This window comes from Hyaena hyaena, unplaced genomic scaffold (genome assembly GCF_003009895.1).
Source record: "Hyaena hyaena isolate Hyena2069 unplaced genomic scaffold, ASM300989v1 scaffold_156, whole genome shotgun sequence".
NCBI lineage: Eukaryota > Metazoa > Chordata > Mammalia > Carnivora > Hyaenidae > Hyaena > Hyaena hyaena.
The window spans coordinates 1,072,002-1,091,437 of record NW_024080788.1 but is presented as its reverse complement, the minus strand read 5'-3'; the positions used below and the strand labels follow the sequence as shown (position 1 = coordinate 1,091,437).

Below are 19,436 nucleotides of genomic sequence, written 5' to 3'. Positions count from 1 at the left end.
CACAGTATAAATAACTTCATGGTAGTTGGCATCAAAAGTGAGGCTTCCATAGACAATGTACATGCAAGGGCAGAATTACTTTTATCTTGTTCTTCCTGTTCCTCACAATAGATTTCTAACAGTTTTTGACATGTGAGTAGCCTTTTCCCTACAGCATGCTTACTGTTGCCCACACATCTGTCTGGTCTCCCTAATACTTGGGAGGAGGGTCTAGAAAGAGGAGCACTATGGGGGCAGCACTGGGGTGGATAGGTCTGTCCCACTGTCAATCCCCAAATCAGGGAAATAAAGACTCTCTTGGGGGATATTTTAAGCTGGAATGAGTGAGGTCTAATTGGAGTATTCTGACTGGGATTTGATCGAAAAATACGTTAGGGATGCATGTATGAAAAGGACAGAATTTTTTGTTTGCTTATTTTAAAAACATTTTTCCTCAAGAATATTTTTCAGGTAATATGAAATACCTTCAATTTTCTATATCATCTGAGACTGGATATGGGACTGGTTAAGTCTTCTAGGTAGTGACCAAATAGAAAAGTAGATAATCTTATAATAAAATGTAAACTTTAAATATGGAAAAGCAAAGTAGATATTAAGCACTTTGACAAGCAGTGCTGTGTAGTGAAAAGGCTATGAGCCAGGACCTGAATTCTAGACAGAGCTCTGCCATGAGCAGGCTGTGTGACTTCGGGTAGGCAAGCTGTGCAGCTGCTCTGGGCCCCACTTCTCTCATGCATACATCAGCACACTTGAACTAGATGGCCCCTAGAGTTCACTTCAGGGCTGTGGTTATATAATGTTGTGAATACCTGAGGAGAAGATGCAGCATCTCTACTGGAACATACAGGAGATTCTGAACGGCTGGTGCTGGCAGCATTCTGAGATGGATTTAGTTTTCTGTAAAGGATACGTATGTTCCAGTTATGAAGAGAATTTTCAAATGTTCACGATAAAAGGCTTACCCTTGCTTCTCTTTTCCTTTTCAACACTAAAATAACAATGACTAAAATTATCACTTATTTGATCGGTTTCAAAGAAGAAAAATTTACCTTGAGAGCACTGACTGTAATGACCGTCTGTCTATTTCATTGTATCCAGGCCAGTCTTTTTGAAGCTCTTTGAAAACATAATCCTTTAAGGTATATGAGAGGTCCTTAGGATTCAGATTGGCTACCTGGCACATGGTGTGAAAACAGAGCATTAGATCTTTTTGCTATGTCCTAACCCAAAACAGGCAAGATTCTGCATTTTCACTGAAAACAACTGTACCAATTGGCTTCATAGGGACTGCTAGTTTTACATATGACAGGTATCAATAAATGCTGTTTGACTTCATTTGGAGAATTAAAACTTTATATATGCAGCTAAATATTTTTTCTCTGAAAGTCCACCACATGACATTTCTACTCAAACAGGCTACTTGAGGCAAAAAGTGGAGGCAGATTTATTTATTTATTTTTATTTTTTTAAGTCAAGTTTTTCTAGTCAAAGGAGTTAGGTTTAACAACTGCATTATTTACTTCTGGCTATTAACTCCATTACTTTCGAATCACAGTAAAAAAATCTTTGATCATTTGTATTAAGTAGAAACAAAACAGTGCCCAAATGTTGGGTTATAAACTTTCCCTTCAGTAATCAGCAGAAATGATCTCCATAAATAGTATCAGTTCTGATGCCCTTGTCTGTCATTTTCTTGGCTTGCTAAGCTAGCTTCTTGTAGTTGCCAGATCTCCTGAAGAACCACTTATTCAAAGTCCTTGAAATTCCCAAAAACCAATAAATGGAAACGTACAGCAAAATAACCCCCAAATTACTGTTATTACTCAGCTAGTTTATTCTCAAGTGTAATCTTTTCTTATCGCTTAACTGCAATTCCTAGAGTGTCCAGGCCTAGATTCCATTAACAATACGAATGTATAGATTCAGATGCCAAACCAAGAGTCATTTTTAAGGCTGGCAGAAAGGTAATCCTCCTGTCATTTCCTACTCAAATGTTGTTGTTTTTTTTTTAAGTTTACTTATTTTGAGAGAGACAGAGAGAGTGAATAGGGAGGGAAAGACAAAGAGGGGGACAGAGGATCTGAAGCAGGCTCTATGCTGACAGCAGACAGCCCGATGTAGGGTTCGAACACACTAACTGGGAGACCATGACCTGAGCTGAAGTCAGACACTCAATCAAGTGAGCCACCCAGATATCCCAGAAATGGTTTTTTTAATAACTTCTTTCTGTGTCTTTTTAAAGTACTATCAAATATATTGTGATAGTTTATGCTTTTCTAACAGCTTAACATTAATCCAATACTAATGGTGTTATAAAGTAGAAAATGGTAGGCTTAAGATTCAAATTTGTAAGTCAATTAAATGAGACACAATCAGATTTCTCAAAGTGGAAAAGATACAATGCTTAGCTTTTTCCTATACCCTCAAGACTACAGGCTAGGTCCTTCAGATCCTCGTAATGGGACCTTCTCCTGCTTTCCTCCTCCTCCCTTTTTGTCTTTTTTGTGCTTAGGACCTACTGTCTGCCTTGTATTCTTCATTGTCATCATCTCCTCTTAAGATTATTTCATTCAGCCCTCAGTCTTTGTTGTTTACTGTCTTTCATCTCTACAACAAACATGGGCCTGGAACTCATGACCTTGAGATCAAGAATCCCATGCTCCTCCAACTGAGCCAGCTCTAAGGCTTTCAATAGCCAATAGATGTGCTGCTATCTCCTAATTTACAACTCCAGCTCCAACTGTTGTCTCAACACCATGGCCTTATATGTCACTACTAAACATCCATCACTATTTTGTTGTCTAACAGACATCTTCCAAACAGAAATCCTAGTGGCCTTCCATACACCTGTTCCTTTGCCAACCCTCTCCCTCTCAGTTAATGGCTCAGTATCCATTTAGTTGCTCCATTTAGTTGGTCTGGGTTAGAGTCCAGACACAGGCATTTTTTAAAAGCTGCCCAGAAGATTCTAACGTGCTTCTAGGATGAGATTATGCTCTAGATTCTGCCAAATGATTAACATAATGACACTCATGTCCCATTTGCTGCTGAAATAAGCATACCTACATTTTAATATATTTGTGTCCATATACACATACATAGTGGCGTAACTACTGACATCAGTAAGAGTCTCTGTGTGAATGAATTGCCTCTGCCATCATTTTGCCATCTTATCGTCTAACCTTAGGAGGTGATTTACCTGATTCAGTCATCAGGTATTTTGTGATGTGTGACCTGAACCTTCCTCCTTCCCCAAATAAAAAAATGAAAACACACATACCCCCTGACATCATTCATTCTTTCACCCTGTCTTTTGAGCTCTTAAAACTGCTATGTGACATATGGATTTAAATTGTTTCCAAAAAGTGCTCAAACAATTTAATAAGATCCTTGAGAATGCCCAAGATACACGGGGGGTTGGTTAACCCAGAACTGGAGATTTTGGCTTTATTCTTTCATAATATTTAGTTTCATGACTTGAATGTAAGAGAATAGATGAAAAAATGGACTTAATGGTGTTATTCTTTGAAAAATAAATGAAAACCTGTAGGTTTATATTTTTTTAATGGTGAAGTTTAAAAACTGTGGAAACGTTACTGCTTTAGAAAAAATATTTTTTGATTTGGATACTAATCAACATTTATGACCACAAATCAATATGAAAAATATAGGAAGTTATAATTTGGACACACTAGTAACATCAAAAAAATTTACGACCTACTTTTATACTTAAGCTTGTGATTATAAGGTAGTTGATCAAAGGTAATACTTTACACATTCAAATCCCTTAACGAAGACAAGTGAATGATCTCAGCGTACTCAGTGGCAGTAAAAGGGAGAGTAAAGAGCATGCAGGGCAAGACACATTTGAAACTATTTAGTAGGTAAAAATATTCTAGCTTATACAAATCAAAGACTGATAAAAAATAAACTGCACAACCTCGTCTACAAAAATAAAAATCACAGTAATACTTTAGGTGATCCAAGACCAAAAACAGCCAACAAAAACTCACTTTTTTGGGGCGTCGGGGTGGCTTAGTGGTTAGGCCCCTGACTCCTGATTTTGGCTCAGGTCATGATCTCACAGTTTGGAGTTTGAGTCCCACATTAGGCTCTGCACTATCAGTGCAGACCCTACTTGGGAGTCTCTATCCCTCCCTCCCCTGCATGTGCGTGCTCTCTCTCTCTCAAAAATAAATAAATAAATAAGCTTAAAAAATCTTTTTAATGAAATTTCAGAGCAAAATTTGTTTAACCAAAATGAAAATAATGACTTGAAACTTACTTAAAAAAATTTTTTTAAGCCTCTAACTTATAAAACCTACTATAAATGACCACATTTCAATTAGTTTTTCATTAGACATTTAAAACAAGATAGCTTAATATTCAAGAGTTATAATTCATATACCATTGATCAAAATGATCTGAAGTTTCTCTACCTTAAATAATACTAACAACAACAAGCCTTCTGAAATGAACTTCTCAACAACAAGGCCCACGGAGGGACTCTGTCCGGGTGTCTCACCTGCTGCAGAATCGCTCCGAGGGAGTTCTTGTCTTTCTGATTGACACCATCTTTCTGTAGTCGTGCCAGCAGCTCCGGTTTCTTGTAGGCCTTCAGTGCCAGTAAGTGGATCACCCTGTCCCTATATGGCCGTTGAGAAACACTGCTGCTGCTGTGAGTCTTTCGAATCGTATTTGCAGGATTCATGGGGGTTGACCGTTTCCTCTCAGGCACTGCATCTGAAACAGCTTGAGGCGCTTTCCGAATTTGCACTCTTTTCCCTAAAGTCCAGTGGAAATGACATTGTTACACATTTGTGGGTAAGAATATAATGAGCATCTCAATTTGCTCAACTCTGATTCAGGTACTTCTTCATTTCTGGAAGGAATTAAGGCCACTTCATTTCAGTTTTTACTTTAAAGAGATATGCAAACAAAAAGCTTTTTGAGTAACTGGACTGAAATTGTCTTGATAAAACAATTTATTAGAATAAATATGTATATAGAATTATTCTGGCCATTTAGCTATGTATGGGTAGTAATGAGCCAAGCCACACATACTGTAGCAACTGGTTGGAAATTTTAAGTTTCTAGGTAATTCATGTTAAGTGGAAATAAAGTAATTTCCATGCTTACCCGTGCTATTCACAGAACTTATATCTCATATATGTGATTTCTTTGGCAAACATGAATATAACAAATGTGAAATGTGAGTAATACCTGTTGTAGCTCACTAAGAACACAGTTTTGGTTGAGCTGGGGAATTATCTTAATTTCACAGCAGAAATCACAAAGTCAGGCATAATTTGGGTCAACAGTCACAAGGGCATCCATTAGACATATTCCTTTTCAATAGGCCATAACAAATTTTAGGAGTCAAAAACCAAAACCAACAAAAATTCTCAGAGGGTCAGACAAGCAGATATCTCCTCTGCAGGGCTGAGGCTACAAAGGTGAATTAGAGGAATGGAAAATGGTATAAAGGAGGCCTTCCCATCATTCCTTCCAGGCAAGTGCCGTTTGGTAATTAACCCACTTTCTGCTTAAACCTAATACTGAGAAGTGACAAGTGGTTCCTTCTAGAAAAACAAAACCTGGTAACCATTCCTTGCTGAAGAAAAAATCAGAATGAAACTGCTGTGTTAAGACCCTCATTTTATCATTTCTGAGGTGGACTCTTATAGCACCTTTAGTACATTCTAGACTTCCAGCTCTATGCCATGTGGTTTAGGGGGTGGGGGACTGGTAATAACACATATCGTGGGGCAACTGAATTAGGGACAAGCCTAGCAACTAGAAACAATGGATAAGTAAAAGCAGTTAATCTTCAGTGTTGCAGTCTGGGGTGAAAACAGCTTAATGGAACAAGAGCTTTACCGATAGTAATGTATATATTTCCTTACTGTCTGGACCTAACAAATTGTAAATATCTGATCAAAATATTGCACAACCACAGAATTCAACATTAAAGGAACACTATCCAGTGATAAGAAAACCTATTAAGGTGCAATTAGAGCTTTGGAGATAGGTTTAGATCTAGTTTCTGTATTTTTCTTAACTCAGAGATAGATCAATGTCAGATGGGCAGGGAACTAATATTTATTGTGAACTAATTATGGGGGGGGAAACTTTGTACTCATTAAATCTCACAGTAACCTGATGCAATGGACATGGTCCCAATGACAGATGAGAAAAATGAGGCTTTCAATGGGATAAGCTCAAATGCTAAAGTGCTCACTTGGCATGTGGAAGGTTCTGTTATTAAGTGGTACCTAAGTTTTCCTACATGTACTTCTTTGTGGGAAAGGTATTATGAACAAATGCCCAATGTCTGCCATTGTTTTATGTTAGGCTGTAAGCTCCATATGGGCAGGGCTGTGGCTGCTTTATACACAAGCAGACCTTGATTCAGTATTTGATGACTAGCCAAGTATCAACATGAATGACAGCAAGAGAGCAAGTACACAGCACAGAGGCTGGAATCACTGTGTTCTGTATTTCCCCACATTGCCAGGATGCTAGCATACAAAGACACACTGAAATTTCTATAGTGGCAAATGCAAACCTTCTATTCTACCCGTTCTTAGTTATAATAGTATTAACAAACACCACTGTTCCTAAAATTTGAATTGGAATTTGTGGGGGGAGAAAAAGAAAGCCAGGGTCACAAAAGTTTAGGAAGTGCTATAAATCCCACACTCCTACCCTACCCTTTGAAACCTGGTTAGCTTATACTTCCCCACACAAAGCTGACTATGGAGCCCTGCCCACCACTCTTCTCTGGGGAGGGGAGTAGACAGAGAATGTTTTTCAGCTAAGCTCACACACACCATGATTGGTCATTTAGAATGAATTCAAGCCAGCAAGGAAAGCAAATAAGAAGTGACAGTACTACCAGTGTGTTGCAGGCTGCCCCACCTCCTCTGTGTGTCTGACCCACCTCTGATCCTCAGTCTCAGGAGAGCCCCAAGTTCTCCTGAGTTTACCCCTGCCCCTCCCTGAAGCAAGCAGAGGGCAGACAAATAAGGGAGGCTCTCTAAGAGGAGCATAAGTATGTTTGACAAGAAATCTGCTCAGGAACATGACAGCAGCTGTCACTGGTACATGAATCTCCTATCCCTAGTACACTCATTTCACCTGTATCTCATTTTTCCTTTATTTAGTTTTTCCTTTTTTTTTTTTTTTTCTTAATGTAAACTTTATGCCCAACATGGGACTTGACTCAGGACCCTGAGATCAAGTGCTGCATGGTCTATTGACTCAGCCTGCCAGAGTCCCGCTCTTATTTTCCCTTTAAACAGACACTTGTGGGGTAACCCATTTCTTTTAAATGCTAAAAGAACAATCCAGCCACACTAAGTTTTACACAAAGATTGCTTGCTGACACCCCATCAATCTGTGCCTATTTAACCAGGAAGGAGTCCTCTGGTTCTAGGTAAGACATGTAACAGATGAAGAAAACATCAGTACTCTAAGTAGTTACAGAATTGAGATGCTTAAAAAAAAAAAAAAAAAAAAAAAAAGGCAAGAAAATGTCAGTTCAAAGTGGGCAGAAAGAAGAAAGGCTTTATTTCTTTACATTTGCTTCAGAAAATCCCTTTTAATAAAGCCGGTGGGAGAACTTAATTCTCTTCCCAGACCCAACTGCTAATCAATTCCCTAGGCCCCTTATATAAACAGCAGCAGTGGGTCTGACAGAGTTGGGTAATCTGGGACTATATCTGAACTGCTGTTTCATAACAAGGAGTCTACTTCTAGCTTCTCCATTTAAATTGAGATGGTGAAAGTATTTATCTGTCTACTGGCTCTGAGTAAATAACCTGAAAGGAAGGTGTTAAAATAGTACATCAGAAAGAGAGCAGGGACTGCAGCCATCTTCTGTGGTTGTTTTTCTGTTCTGTGGAACCTGATCAGAAGCCCTGGCAACACTGACCCAGTGCTTTAAAAACACTGGCAGGACCTTGATGACGGGGTGACTGTCATGGTTAAATACATAATCCGATGCAATGGAAACCATCTCCACCACTTGGCATTTATGATCACCTCTTTCAAAGGTTTATTATTCAGATATATATCCGTAATGGTCACAAATGTCTTAACTACAAAGGACTTTCAGTGTTATCCAGTTCAAATACCCCTTATCTGATAATTGAGAAAATTAAGGTCCACAGATGTTAAATGATTTGTCCAATGTCATTCTAACATGTACTACATCATCAAAAATAAAAAGATGAGGCAGAAGTTGGGAAAATTAGAAAAAGAATCCTAGAAATTAGGTTGGCTGGGTTATTTTATACACCTAAATAAATATTGGCATGTATTATAATTTTATAATTCAATAAAATTTCAGAATTTAGGTAGAAGTCAGTGAGCAGACTTATTAGTAAAATGGAAGCAGTGACTAGTGATTTTGTTGTTTTTTTCTTAAACAAAACACAACAAATGCTCACCACTGATATAAATGTTCTGACTAGAAGTGGAAATATTATGAAGAAACACTAATGATGGTTTGTAGGTTAAAGCTTCTCCTGCTTCTCTCCAGGCAAAATAGATTTTGTTTTTTCTCAGTCTACAAGAGGGTCCCAAAAGCTCATATTCCTGGGCGACTAGGCCAGGTGACTGTAGGAGCAGTCTTCATCCCCTTATACTGAGCTTATGGCCCAATTCGGCTGCCAGAGGCCTGGCCTGGCCTTGTGCCACCACAGCCCCTCAGAGCGACTAGCATTATTCCCATTTGTCCTCCACTCAGGCCAACGCTGTGGACAGCAGCCTTGTTCTGCAGGTACTTCTAAGGTGGCAGAGGCGAGCTTCTGCTATCATTTCCTACGATACATTCAATTCTGAACTGAAGAATTTCTACTGTCTTAAGAAAATAACACAGCTTGTTAAGAGGCCAAACCCAGTACCATTTGATATTTGTTGATACCACCTATATGATACATAAAATGGAGAGGCAATCATTACTTCCTTTGTGGGGTGATTCTGAGATATAGATGAGTAACTACATGTGAAGTGCTAACTAGTGTCTCTACGCAGCACGCACTCGAGAAGTACTGGGTCCTATTAGTATTCAAAGGTGAATGACTAGTATGCGAAAGAAATGAACGAGTCAGTTTTGAGGTACTGAAAAAAACAGGAAGACACAAACTGAGCTGCCCCAAAGGAAAGAAACATGGTAAAGGACTAGCAAAGTATAAGATTAAAAGAAAAGGTCAAAATATACCATAATAAAGAAGAGTGAAAAAAAAATCAAAAACTGAAGTTTTGAATTCTGAGGTGAGGAGATGGAGGCAGTCCAGAGGAGAGCAATAAAAATAATGAAAGAGTTGGGATACAGGCCATCTTAAGAAAAGTTAAAAGGAGCTGGGGTTATTTGACCCAGAGAATAAAAGGCTGAGGAGGTTAATGACAAGATTTAAGACCAGAGAAGAACACTATACTGTGCTGGCGGGCCACCGGGGCACTGAGGACACAGCAGAGTGGAGCACACAGGCCGGCAGATATGACTGCAGGGCTCTGTAGGGCAGACATATGTGTGTGGAGAGGGAGGCTGGCTTGTCTGAGAATGGCATGGATGCAATGTGGTTCAAATTTAAACTTAGATAACCTCAAATTTTATGTAGTCACTCCTAAAAAATGTATGTAAGTTATCTGTAGTGCCTATAAGAAACCCTGCAAATTCTAAAATTCCTTGAAGGGTATGTTTATGTGACTTTATGTGTTGAAAAGTTTGCTGTGTAACATGCTGTGCAGATAAGCTGTACCTGACCCTATCAAAACAAACAAACACACGAACAGATGGGACACCCAAGGATCATTCAATGGAAAGGTACAGGGATCACTGCTGATTTGCAAACTTTGGAATAAATCAAGCTGAAGTTTTTCAGCTAGTTCTACTAAGAGGGGAAAAAAATCATTTTGATAGCTTCAGTCTTCTATTCCTTTGTCAAACACATCAATTTGTCTCAATGTTTATAAATAGTGGTATCGGACAGAGTAGAAAAAAATACTTTCACAGCTCATACTTAATTTAAGTGTGCCAGATTTTGGATGTTTTTAAAACAATTTGAGATTTAGCCTACTAAAGAGAAAGTTAATTAAGTTACTTGTGAGAATAAAGAGAAAGAAAGGAAGTTGGAAGTTGTTACCTCACTCAGCAGGAAAGGGAAGGTGAAAAATCTCACTGCTGGTTACTTACTGGGTTGGGAATGGGCCCCATGGGTACAGATACCTGGGGAAGCCATGAATTGTTGTTAAACCAAACTAAATGTATCTAAGCTAAGCACCAAGTCCCAGGAGCACTGGCTGTGTTCCAAAGAAATACTTATTAAAGACACCAGTGGAGCTTCTCAAAGCTGAATGTATGGTAGCTGGGTCAGCAATGGGAAAATACAGAAGTAAAATTTAACCAAACCATGGAACAATGTTGATTAAAGAATTTGGCATTCAAGAGACTCTTTTTGTATATACTTACATTTCCAAATTAATATTCATTCATCATTTATGTATGATGACTTATGTTATTAAACTGACCAAAGCCTCAAAGAGCTCTTCTTCACTCTTGATAATTCTCCCTATTACTGTTAATTGTCACTGTCAATCAACTCTTTAAAATTGTTACGGTCACTGCTCATAAAGAAGAGATTCATCTTGCTGGTCTGGTCCTTCTTCCCTTCAATCTGATGGATATTTGTGTGAGCTGATGATAAAGATGGTGGGGATGGGGAAGACTCTTAATTAATGGACAGATGAGGATGAGAATCTATAAACGACATCACAACTGATGTACCAAAAAGGCATCACCCTAATGCTTTTCTATAAGCACATTTTATATTTTGCAATAAAAATTCCTTGCGCAAAGATCCTCTGAAATTCTATTAATCGATTTTACTGTAAAAATAACCCTACAATGCAAAACAAGACCTATACTGTCCATCACTGAACATTACCCAGTGTCAAAGAATACACAACGGTACCAGTATTACAACCTCACACAGTAAAGTAACATGGCCAAATCCCAGTACTGTAAAATAATAACAAATAGCCAATAAAGGAGTCAGGATTTTCTATCTGTTTAATTTACTATCAGTGTAAAGAGAACAGATGATTTTTGACCATGTTATTCAAAATGTTCTAGAAGCTAATTCTATGTTAAAATTAAATTAATATTACCAATATTTACCTACAGTGGTCTTGAATTATTCCAATCATTCAGTGAGAAGGAGAACGATATCTATACAAACCTACATATGGTCCACCAGGTTTGATAACTTTTGTGCTTCGGTTGCGGGATTCCTCCTCTGCCTGGGTCATTCTTTCTCGTGTCATCTGATACGAGTCATTCGTTGCACACACTGTAATTTTATCTTGTATAAATCCCAGGCAATTGAGCTGGGAGGCTCCAGAGCTGTCAAGTAAGACAGTGGCTTTGTTAGAGATGTCCCTCATTTTGCACACTAAAGGCAAGTGAGAACTGTATAACCCTAAAATCAGCATTCAATTAATAGCTTTGCAATCTGGAAATAACTAATATTAATAATTTAAAATGTTGAAATTTAAAATATTTAAATTTCTCTCCTTCATTTCGTATCACTTTTTTTCAAAATCTGAATAGAATGGGTAAAATGAACTACCGGAGACCAAATCTGTAAAATTCTGAAAAAACATTAGTATTTGTATTGAAGACCAGTGTCTCAATAAGCAGTGTAGTTCTACTTTCATTTTTAAAAAAAGTTATCTACTACTGATACGAAATATGTTTAGTTTGCCTCTGTAGAAACCAGAATATGCCTGCTTTAAAACTAGATGACACAGACCTACTGTAATGCTTTTTATTTTCAATAAGATAATTAATTTTAAGACCAAAATATTGCCAAACATTAGGATTTCTTATTAGCCCAAAGATCCTAAACATTTGTGGACTTTGTATTTACTATTTTGTTAAATCTCTATAGAAGATGACCTATTTGTTTGGCAAATATTGAAGAAAATTCTGGACAAGAGGCTTTTGAAAAACTTTTAGTTAAAAAATCATAAATATTAACACTGGCTTCGAAGATGGTTCTGTTTCAAAGTATTATGGTAATATTAGGGGATCACGTTAACAGTTATCCTGGTATTTTAAAAAGAAATTACTATGGCCTTAAAACAGATTGGAATATAGAAGTAATGAAAATGTCGCTATAGATCTGATACTCTATTTCCAAGCTTATTTGGAAGTAGCTTTGTTATGATGTACAAATAGGATTAACAGAATTTTTATTTTATTATAAATTTATAATTTTAAATTTATAAGTTAAAATTATAAATTGCTAATAACTGTACAAATGCTATTTAAAAAAATACACAGTTCCTTCATTTCATAAATATTTATTAGGCAGGGACTACATGCCAGGTAACGTGTGAGGGACAGACAGAGACATGGACTAGACAGACGTGGTCCCTCCTTCCAGGAGCTCTCTGTCTAATGGGTGACAAGGATGAGCACACTGGGAATTATGATATAGTGTGATAGATGCCAGGGGGGCAGGGAACCCCAGGAAGGTACTTCATTAGGACTGTGGCCAAGGCAGAGGCTTTCTAGAGGGAGTGATGCCGTAGCTGATCTAGGAGGAAGACCGGAGAGGGAGGGGCAGGGATGACAGAAGTTTTCTGGGAGGATAACCAACCTGTCTGTGCGGGCCCAGGGGGAATCACAGAGGAAGTTTTCAGTTTGGTCAAAGAGAGGTGGAAAGGACAATTAGAGATGAGTCTGAAGAGGGCATGAGAAGTACATCATATAGGGCTTTGAAGGTCATAGCCTAGATTTTGGACTTTAACCCAAGAAAAACAGAGGCTGAAAACAGGGGAGAGAAAATATCTCATCTGTACTGTAAAAAGATCAATCTGGATGAAGAAAAAAGACTGGGAGGTAGGGGGCACAAAAGTGAATGCAGGAGACCAGTTAGGAGGCTACTGGAGGATTACTGGCAAGAAGTGAGAACTTGAACCAGTGTAGGGCAGCGTGAATGCAGAACAGTAAACAGAGTCCAGACATACTGAGGAGAGGCAGAATTGACAGGATCTGATAAGTAATTAGCCACAGGTAGAGACAGGGCACTAGGTGTGTGGAGCTGCCATTTATTGAGGCACTGGGGTAGAGCTACAAGACAGAAAGGGAGTTCAGTGTTGGACATGATGACTTTGAAGAAATAAGGTGAGGTCTCAGGAAGGAACCAACTGGGAGGAACACTAACAGTTAAAGTAAGCAAGAGGAAGATGAAAAGATGACCACAGGAGGCTTAAAAAGTATAGTTGAAGAGGTAGAGGGAAATTTGAAGAACAGTGTGTCATGGAAGCCACTAGAATAGAATGTTTCAAGAACCAGAGTCTACAGTTATTAAATGCTGGCAACAAGTCTAGAACAATAAGGAACCAATAAGTATTCAATGGGTTCTTATCCAGTGGTTCAGGCCCTGTTAGGGGTGTATGTTTCTGCTGGATGGTGTGGAATGAAGTGACATTTCAGGCAGAGTGAGTGACAGGGTGGTTGTTTTTGCTCTTATTTTCTTTTTTATGAGACAGACTTGCACATATCTCAATGCTGAAAGGCCAGGGAAGGGAAGGGAAGGAGGGAGGAAGGTTTAACTCTCAGGCAAAGTGGGAAGGAGGAGAATAAATGAGAAGAAAAAACTACAGTATGAAGGTCTGCTGGCAGGAAGTTTGGATTTCAACATCTCCCACTGAATGTATTTATTAAGTAATTTACACAGTGAGAATAGGCTGAACCTATTACCAATCACAATGGAGTTACAGCTTATACCAAGTCAAGAAACAGATCATTACATGAAAACAAAGTAGAGCTAAACCCTGCAGGCCAGAAGGGCTACTCTCTTGTAGCACTGTCCACTCATCCCTTTTCAACTGAGTTACCTTAAATGTTTAAATACTTTGACATAGGCATGTAAACATTCCTAGAGTATTTCTCTAGCCTAGCTCACTGCTTCCTATAATAGAATGTGCATTACTCTTCAAGAGGCCTGTGAATGGAGAGATTTAAGGAATTTTTGAAAGGTAATAATTTTGACTTTGGGATTTCCTCCATTTTAGATATGATTACAGTGAGGTTCAAGGAGATGTAAAAACAAAGAAAGGAGATTAGTTAGTATCTATTTTGTGAACATCTACTTAGAGCATTTAGTTTGAGCTCAGCCAGCATAGTAAGACTAGAAAAAGGGTATAAGGAAGCCTCTACTCTAAAGGAGCCTGCACAACTACAACAGAGACAAGATTCATGGGAAATATGAAAATTCAATTCAAAAGGAAAGTGGAGTGAGGTCATAAAAAAGTTTGCTTGTCAGGTTCAGAACTAAAAGTTTCAGGGCTTTTGTTTTCATAGTGGCAAATCTCAATTTATACCCATACAAGACCATTTTATAAAGCACCTTAAATCATACTTTTCTAGTTGGATCATACTTTAAAATCATATTTAGATCATACTAATGTATTTGCCCCACTTTTTTCACAATAATTGTTTCATTTCTCTTGCTGAATCATATAGCATTTTGTAAGTGACTTCAATTCAATTCTCCAACAAGCAAGGTAGAAAGAAACACACAGGGTATTTATGTTCTGAGGGAGAAACCATATTACCTGTGATATTATCACTGGTTTTGAAGAGGGGAATATTGCTCAGTAAAATTCCTAATGGGACATAGTTGAATTTGAGGTTAGAGTGTTCTCACTATAATAAAATAATTCTCTAAAGACAGGAATTATAGGTGATAGCACCACAATTAGAAATCAGTGTGCCTTGTGGTGTATAAAGGGCACTGGACTGGGAGAACCCAGTTCTCATTCAGTCTTGTCATCAACTACCCAGCAATGTAACTGTAGATCTGTCATCTGTAGAATGAAGGGGCTGAATGACACAATCACCCAGGGCCCTTAAACTTGATGGTTCTGTCATCTTTTGCAATGCTGTCCTATAGCACTTTCTGCAATCATGACAGTGTTCTTTATCTGTCCTGTGCACTATGATAGCCATAAGCCATGTGGCTGTTGAGCTATAATATGTGGTGAATGTGAGCAAAGAACTAAATTGCAAATTTTATTTCATTTTTATCAATTAAAATGTAAATAGCTACATACAGCCAGTAGCTATCACAGTGGACAGTAGAGAAAGGTCTGTATAATCTATAACATATACAATTTATTCCACAGAAATTGTTTGGGGTGGTCAATTTTCAAATAGCAAAATTAACATAAACTCAGGGAAAATGGCATAATAAGATAGAATAGAAAGTTATTTAGTTACCCTAAGTGGGAAGAGAAATTTAGAACTCTTTCAGTGAAGTTTCTGATTTTGTATCTCTGCCTCCCATGCTCCCCTGGAACACAGCTTTCCTTTCCTCTCTCCCACGCACAGCAAGCGCTTAACACAGTTTCAAGTACTGCACAGATGAGAGATAGGCATGGATGACGTCCTGGGGCACTTTGGGCCAATTTCAATGTTCTCGGGATGTTGTGTGTTCTAAGGCCTTGTCTTTATCCATGGGCAGAACAAACTCCCCCTACTCAAGAGGCCTATTCTTTAATCAGAAACAACCACAGCAAAGAAGAGTCACACAAGTAGCTTATTGTTTACAGAAGACCTAAGTAGATAAGGGTTCCATGGTACCCTGGGATATGGGTGTATATTCTTGTCTTTCTCCCTGCCTCCCTCCTTTTAAAATTAGAAGTGACTGCTATACTGGGGTTAATTTCTAGCTTCCATTATGTTGCAACATAAAAAATTTTGAAAATCTATCTTGAAACAAGGCTTGCACAGGAAGAAAGAAAAGGATATATATCTATTTTTTTCCTCCTTTACCCTTGAGTATACTATAAGCCACTCTTATTTAAATATAATGAATACAAACTTTAAAAAAATGCTTAAACTTGTCTTTAATTAAAAAATGTTTTATAGATAAAAAACTTATGCCTTAAAAATCCCCAAGAGCAATAATCTTAACATTTTTATGACTGGTATCCCAGTGACAAATATAATTTTTAGTACATAGGTGCTCAATATTTCTTAATAAATGAGCTCTATAATTCAATTCAATAAACATTTATGGAATGGCTATTATAGATTTTATTATTTAATTTAAAAAAAACTTTCAAAGAAAAAGTATTCTCCCTTCAGCATACCTTGAAATGTACTTACCTGGAAAATGTTTGCTGGATGCAGTCAAAGCTGCCCTGAGGGTTGTCCTTACCCACATTTGACAAATAGAAGTTAAAGGTATGCACTTCATTGGGGGGATCATTTTTAGGGATTTTGACAAGCTAAAGTGAGGGAAAAAGAGAAACACCTCAAATTATAAATTTGACATACCATGATCTGATGACTGACTTAACTGTTTTTCAAGTGACATTCATTTTATATGCAAGCCCTCTTGAGCATTTAAATCACCAAATCATTGAAGGAATCTAGCAAGTATGCCTATAACTCACCAGACTCTCATTCCAATTTTTCTACCCGTTAAGTGTTAGTAATCACTTTTGCTCAATAGTTTAAGAGGAACCCTCATTTCAAACTAGAAAATGATTACAGTTCACAAGAAAGAGTTATTAGTGAATTTGCTAAACAGCTCTTCCTCTTTTGTGCTACAAGGTTCTGTCTTTGGCTGGCATGGCACTCTGCTGAATAGCTTCTAGATATTAAATGGTCTCTTAGACAGAATCTACATTCCACTCTTTACCCTCTTATTATATGCACATTTCATTTCAATTCTTGCTTCTTTAGTAATATTTCTGAAGAACAACTAGCAGCATAAAACTAATGCCATAATTACATTCACACCAAAATGCAGATGGGTGTTTCTCCCTGCCCTAAGATTCTCTGACTCATGCTCATGTTTACCGAATAGGGTCAGCAGACTGGAGAGATGCTTCCATAGGGCACTCCAAAGCTGAGCCCCACACAACACTGTGGAAAAGGCAAATGTTTTTTATGCTCTTACTCAAGGTCTAATTTCTCTACTAGATGGGAAGCCCCATTAAGTGAAGGAATGGGGTTGCTCTCGATCAGTAAGCCCCTGTATTAGGCACATCATCCTGGAACATGGTAGGAACTCAGTAAACATCTGTGAACAAATGAACTGCAAACAACTGTCTTTAAAATGTGCCACCCTCGGGGCGCCTGGGTGGCTTAGTCGGTTAAGCGTCCGACTTTCGCTTAGGTCATGATCTCGCGGTTCGTGGGTTCGAGCCCCGCGTCGGGCTCTGTGCTGACTGCCAGCTCAGAGCCTGGAGCCTGTTTCGGCCTGTGACTCCCTCTCTCTCTGACCCTCCCCTGCTCACGCTGTCTCTCTCTCTCTCCTAGAAATAAATAAATAAATAAAAAAAAAAAAAAAAAAAAAGAATCTCTAATGGTTTAAAAAAATGTGCCACCCTTTCCACCTCCTAAGACCTTGGCTTTGCAGGGTCTACCATGGTGTTAAGTGATAATTAAAAAAGGATTCCTTGGCAAGAATGAATAAAAATGACTTCCTGTTCTCCAGCCTCCAAATACACACAGTCATAGCAATTTAGTAGACAAATTGGGAGGGAATGTTTTTCAATTCTCATTCTTTCCCCCCAAATCTGCCCTTTCCATTACAGTAGAGTAAGACTCAGAACTAACTGGCTGCCAGAGAGATAGACGAGAGTTATTCATGAATGTGCTAGTAAGATAAACATGTATAACTTCTGCTTGGCCCTGGAGGACACTGACACTACAGGCAATTCTGACTTGCTCACTCTAAAAGACTGCTAACTTTTGACTTATAGAAAAGAACCTGGACCTAACAATTCCACCCCCTACCTGCATGCTACAAAAAAAAAAAAAAAATGTAAAGGTAAAAAGGGAGATAATTTGTAGTGTCTAGTGCATAGTAGACATGCAATAAATATTTGTTGAAGCAATGAATAAAATGACCTAAGCTGAAATCAAGAGTCAGATAGATGCCCAACTGACTGAGCTACCCAGGCACCCCAGATAAGTAAAAGCCCTAATGGGAGTTATAAAAAAGTACTTCTTTTGGAATGCCTCCTTTATTATTTTATTCAATGTTTATTTTTGAGAATGTGAGCGGGGGAGGGGGGAGGGGAGGACAGAAAATCTGAAGTGGGCTCTGCACTGACAGTAGAGAGCTTGATATGGGACTTGAACTCAGGAATCGTGAGATCATGACCTGAGCCAAGTTGGACAGTCAATCAACTGAGTGACCCAGGTGCCCCTGGAATGCTTATTTTAGATATCAACCAAAAAAAAAAAAAAAAAGTTCTTAATTTACTAAGAACTCTCAAAATGTGAAAGGATCACTTCAGGATAAAGAAAATGAACCTTTATAGTGATGGTCTCTGAGAATTTTGTTCCCCTAGTAAGTTCCAAAATCTTTGCTAGCAATCCATAACACTCAGAAAAGACTAGTTACAGTTTTCAACTTAAAAGAAAAGCATTCTTTTCTTTTATTCATACATATATCACACATGTAGGTAGATAAGGTTCTCAGGCTGCTAACTACCAGTGAAAAGCAAGTTTTGTCATCAGTTCTTTGTAAGAAAGGGAGCATGATGGAGAACGACAGAGATTCTCAACAACCTCTCCTAACCACTATTCCACTCTGTGGGTGTGTGTCTAAGTGAGCCCTGTGCAGATAGGGGCAGAGGCAGGTCTCAGGGCAAATCACATTCATTCTGGGTCCCAAAGGTAAATCCTGATGTATGTAACAGTATTTTTTCCAGGTATGGAGTTGGGGTGTGGTTGGAAGTTAAGGAATGATGACGGAACACAGAGTTCTGAGTTCCTATGTCACCTTTCCTCAGTGGTTTTCAGAGCAGCAGAAATGCAGACGGTACACCCTGACTTAATCTCAGGCTTTTCCTGTAAGAGATCTGAGAGTGAGATGTTGTCAAGCAACATTTACATCTTTAAAATCTAAAAAGCTTAAATTACACTATCTAAAGATTTAGTATACCTAATTTCCTGAAGGTAGTACAAATTAGAAAACAAATTTTATTTGTATCAATAACTGCACTCTTGAGAATGAAATGGATGTACAAAGGAGCACTTAGGTTTATCGCTGGTAAGTCTGCATAAGGGTTTGGCCCACATGGGCAGTAAAGCAAGAGACTTAATGAAAAGAGCAGGTTGTATATGACAGGGCAGGTAGGGGGTGGATGAAATGGGAACTTCAGAATTACACTATGAGGACCTCAGAGTGGACCAGAGCCTGTGGTACTGTTCTGAAAGGCCACAGCCAAGGTGGGATTCAAAACCTTATGAAATCTAGAGCCATTTCAGAACTAGACTTTCAGGAGGACTTGGGGATACTCATCACTCCTGTCGCTGATACAGAGAAGCCTACTCCACAGCTTGTCTAGATAGTGAAACAGGAGTCAGCCTTTTCTTCCAGGTTACAAAGCAT

General features: G+C 38.4%; 1 protein-coding gene across 1 annotated transcript in view; it reads right to left on the bottom strand.

The window, feature by feature from the left end:
• The window catches only part of ELL2 (elongation factor for RNA polymerase II 2), a 69,176-nt gene that overhangs the window by 11,516 nt on the left and 38,224 nt on the right, over window positions 1-19,436 (bottom strand). The window contains exons 3-7 of the mRNA XM_039239381.1: window positions 16,190-16,311; window positions 11,247-11,410; window positions 4,526-4,785; window positions 1,050-1,174; window positions 810-897 (exon numbers count right to left, since the gene is read on the bottom strand). Coding sequence (XP_039095312.1) covers window positions 810-897; window positions 1,050-1,174; window positions 4,526-4,785; window positions 11,247-11,410; window positions 16,190-16,311 — 759 coding nt within the window. The remainder of the gene's footprint in view (window positions 1-809; window positions 898-1,049; window positions 1,175-4,525; window positions 4,786-11,246; window positions 11,411-16,189; window positions 16,312-19,436) is intronic.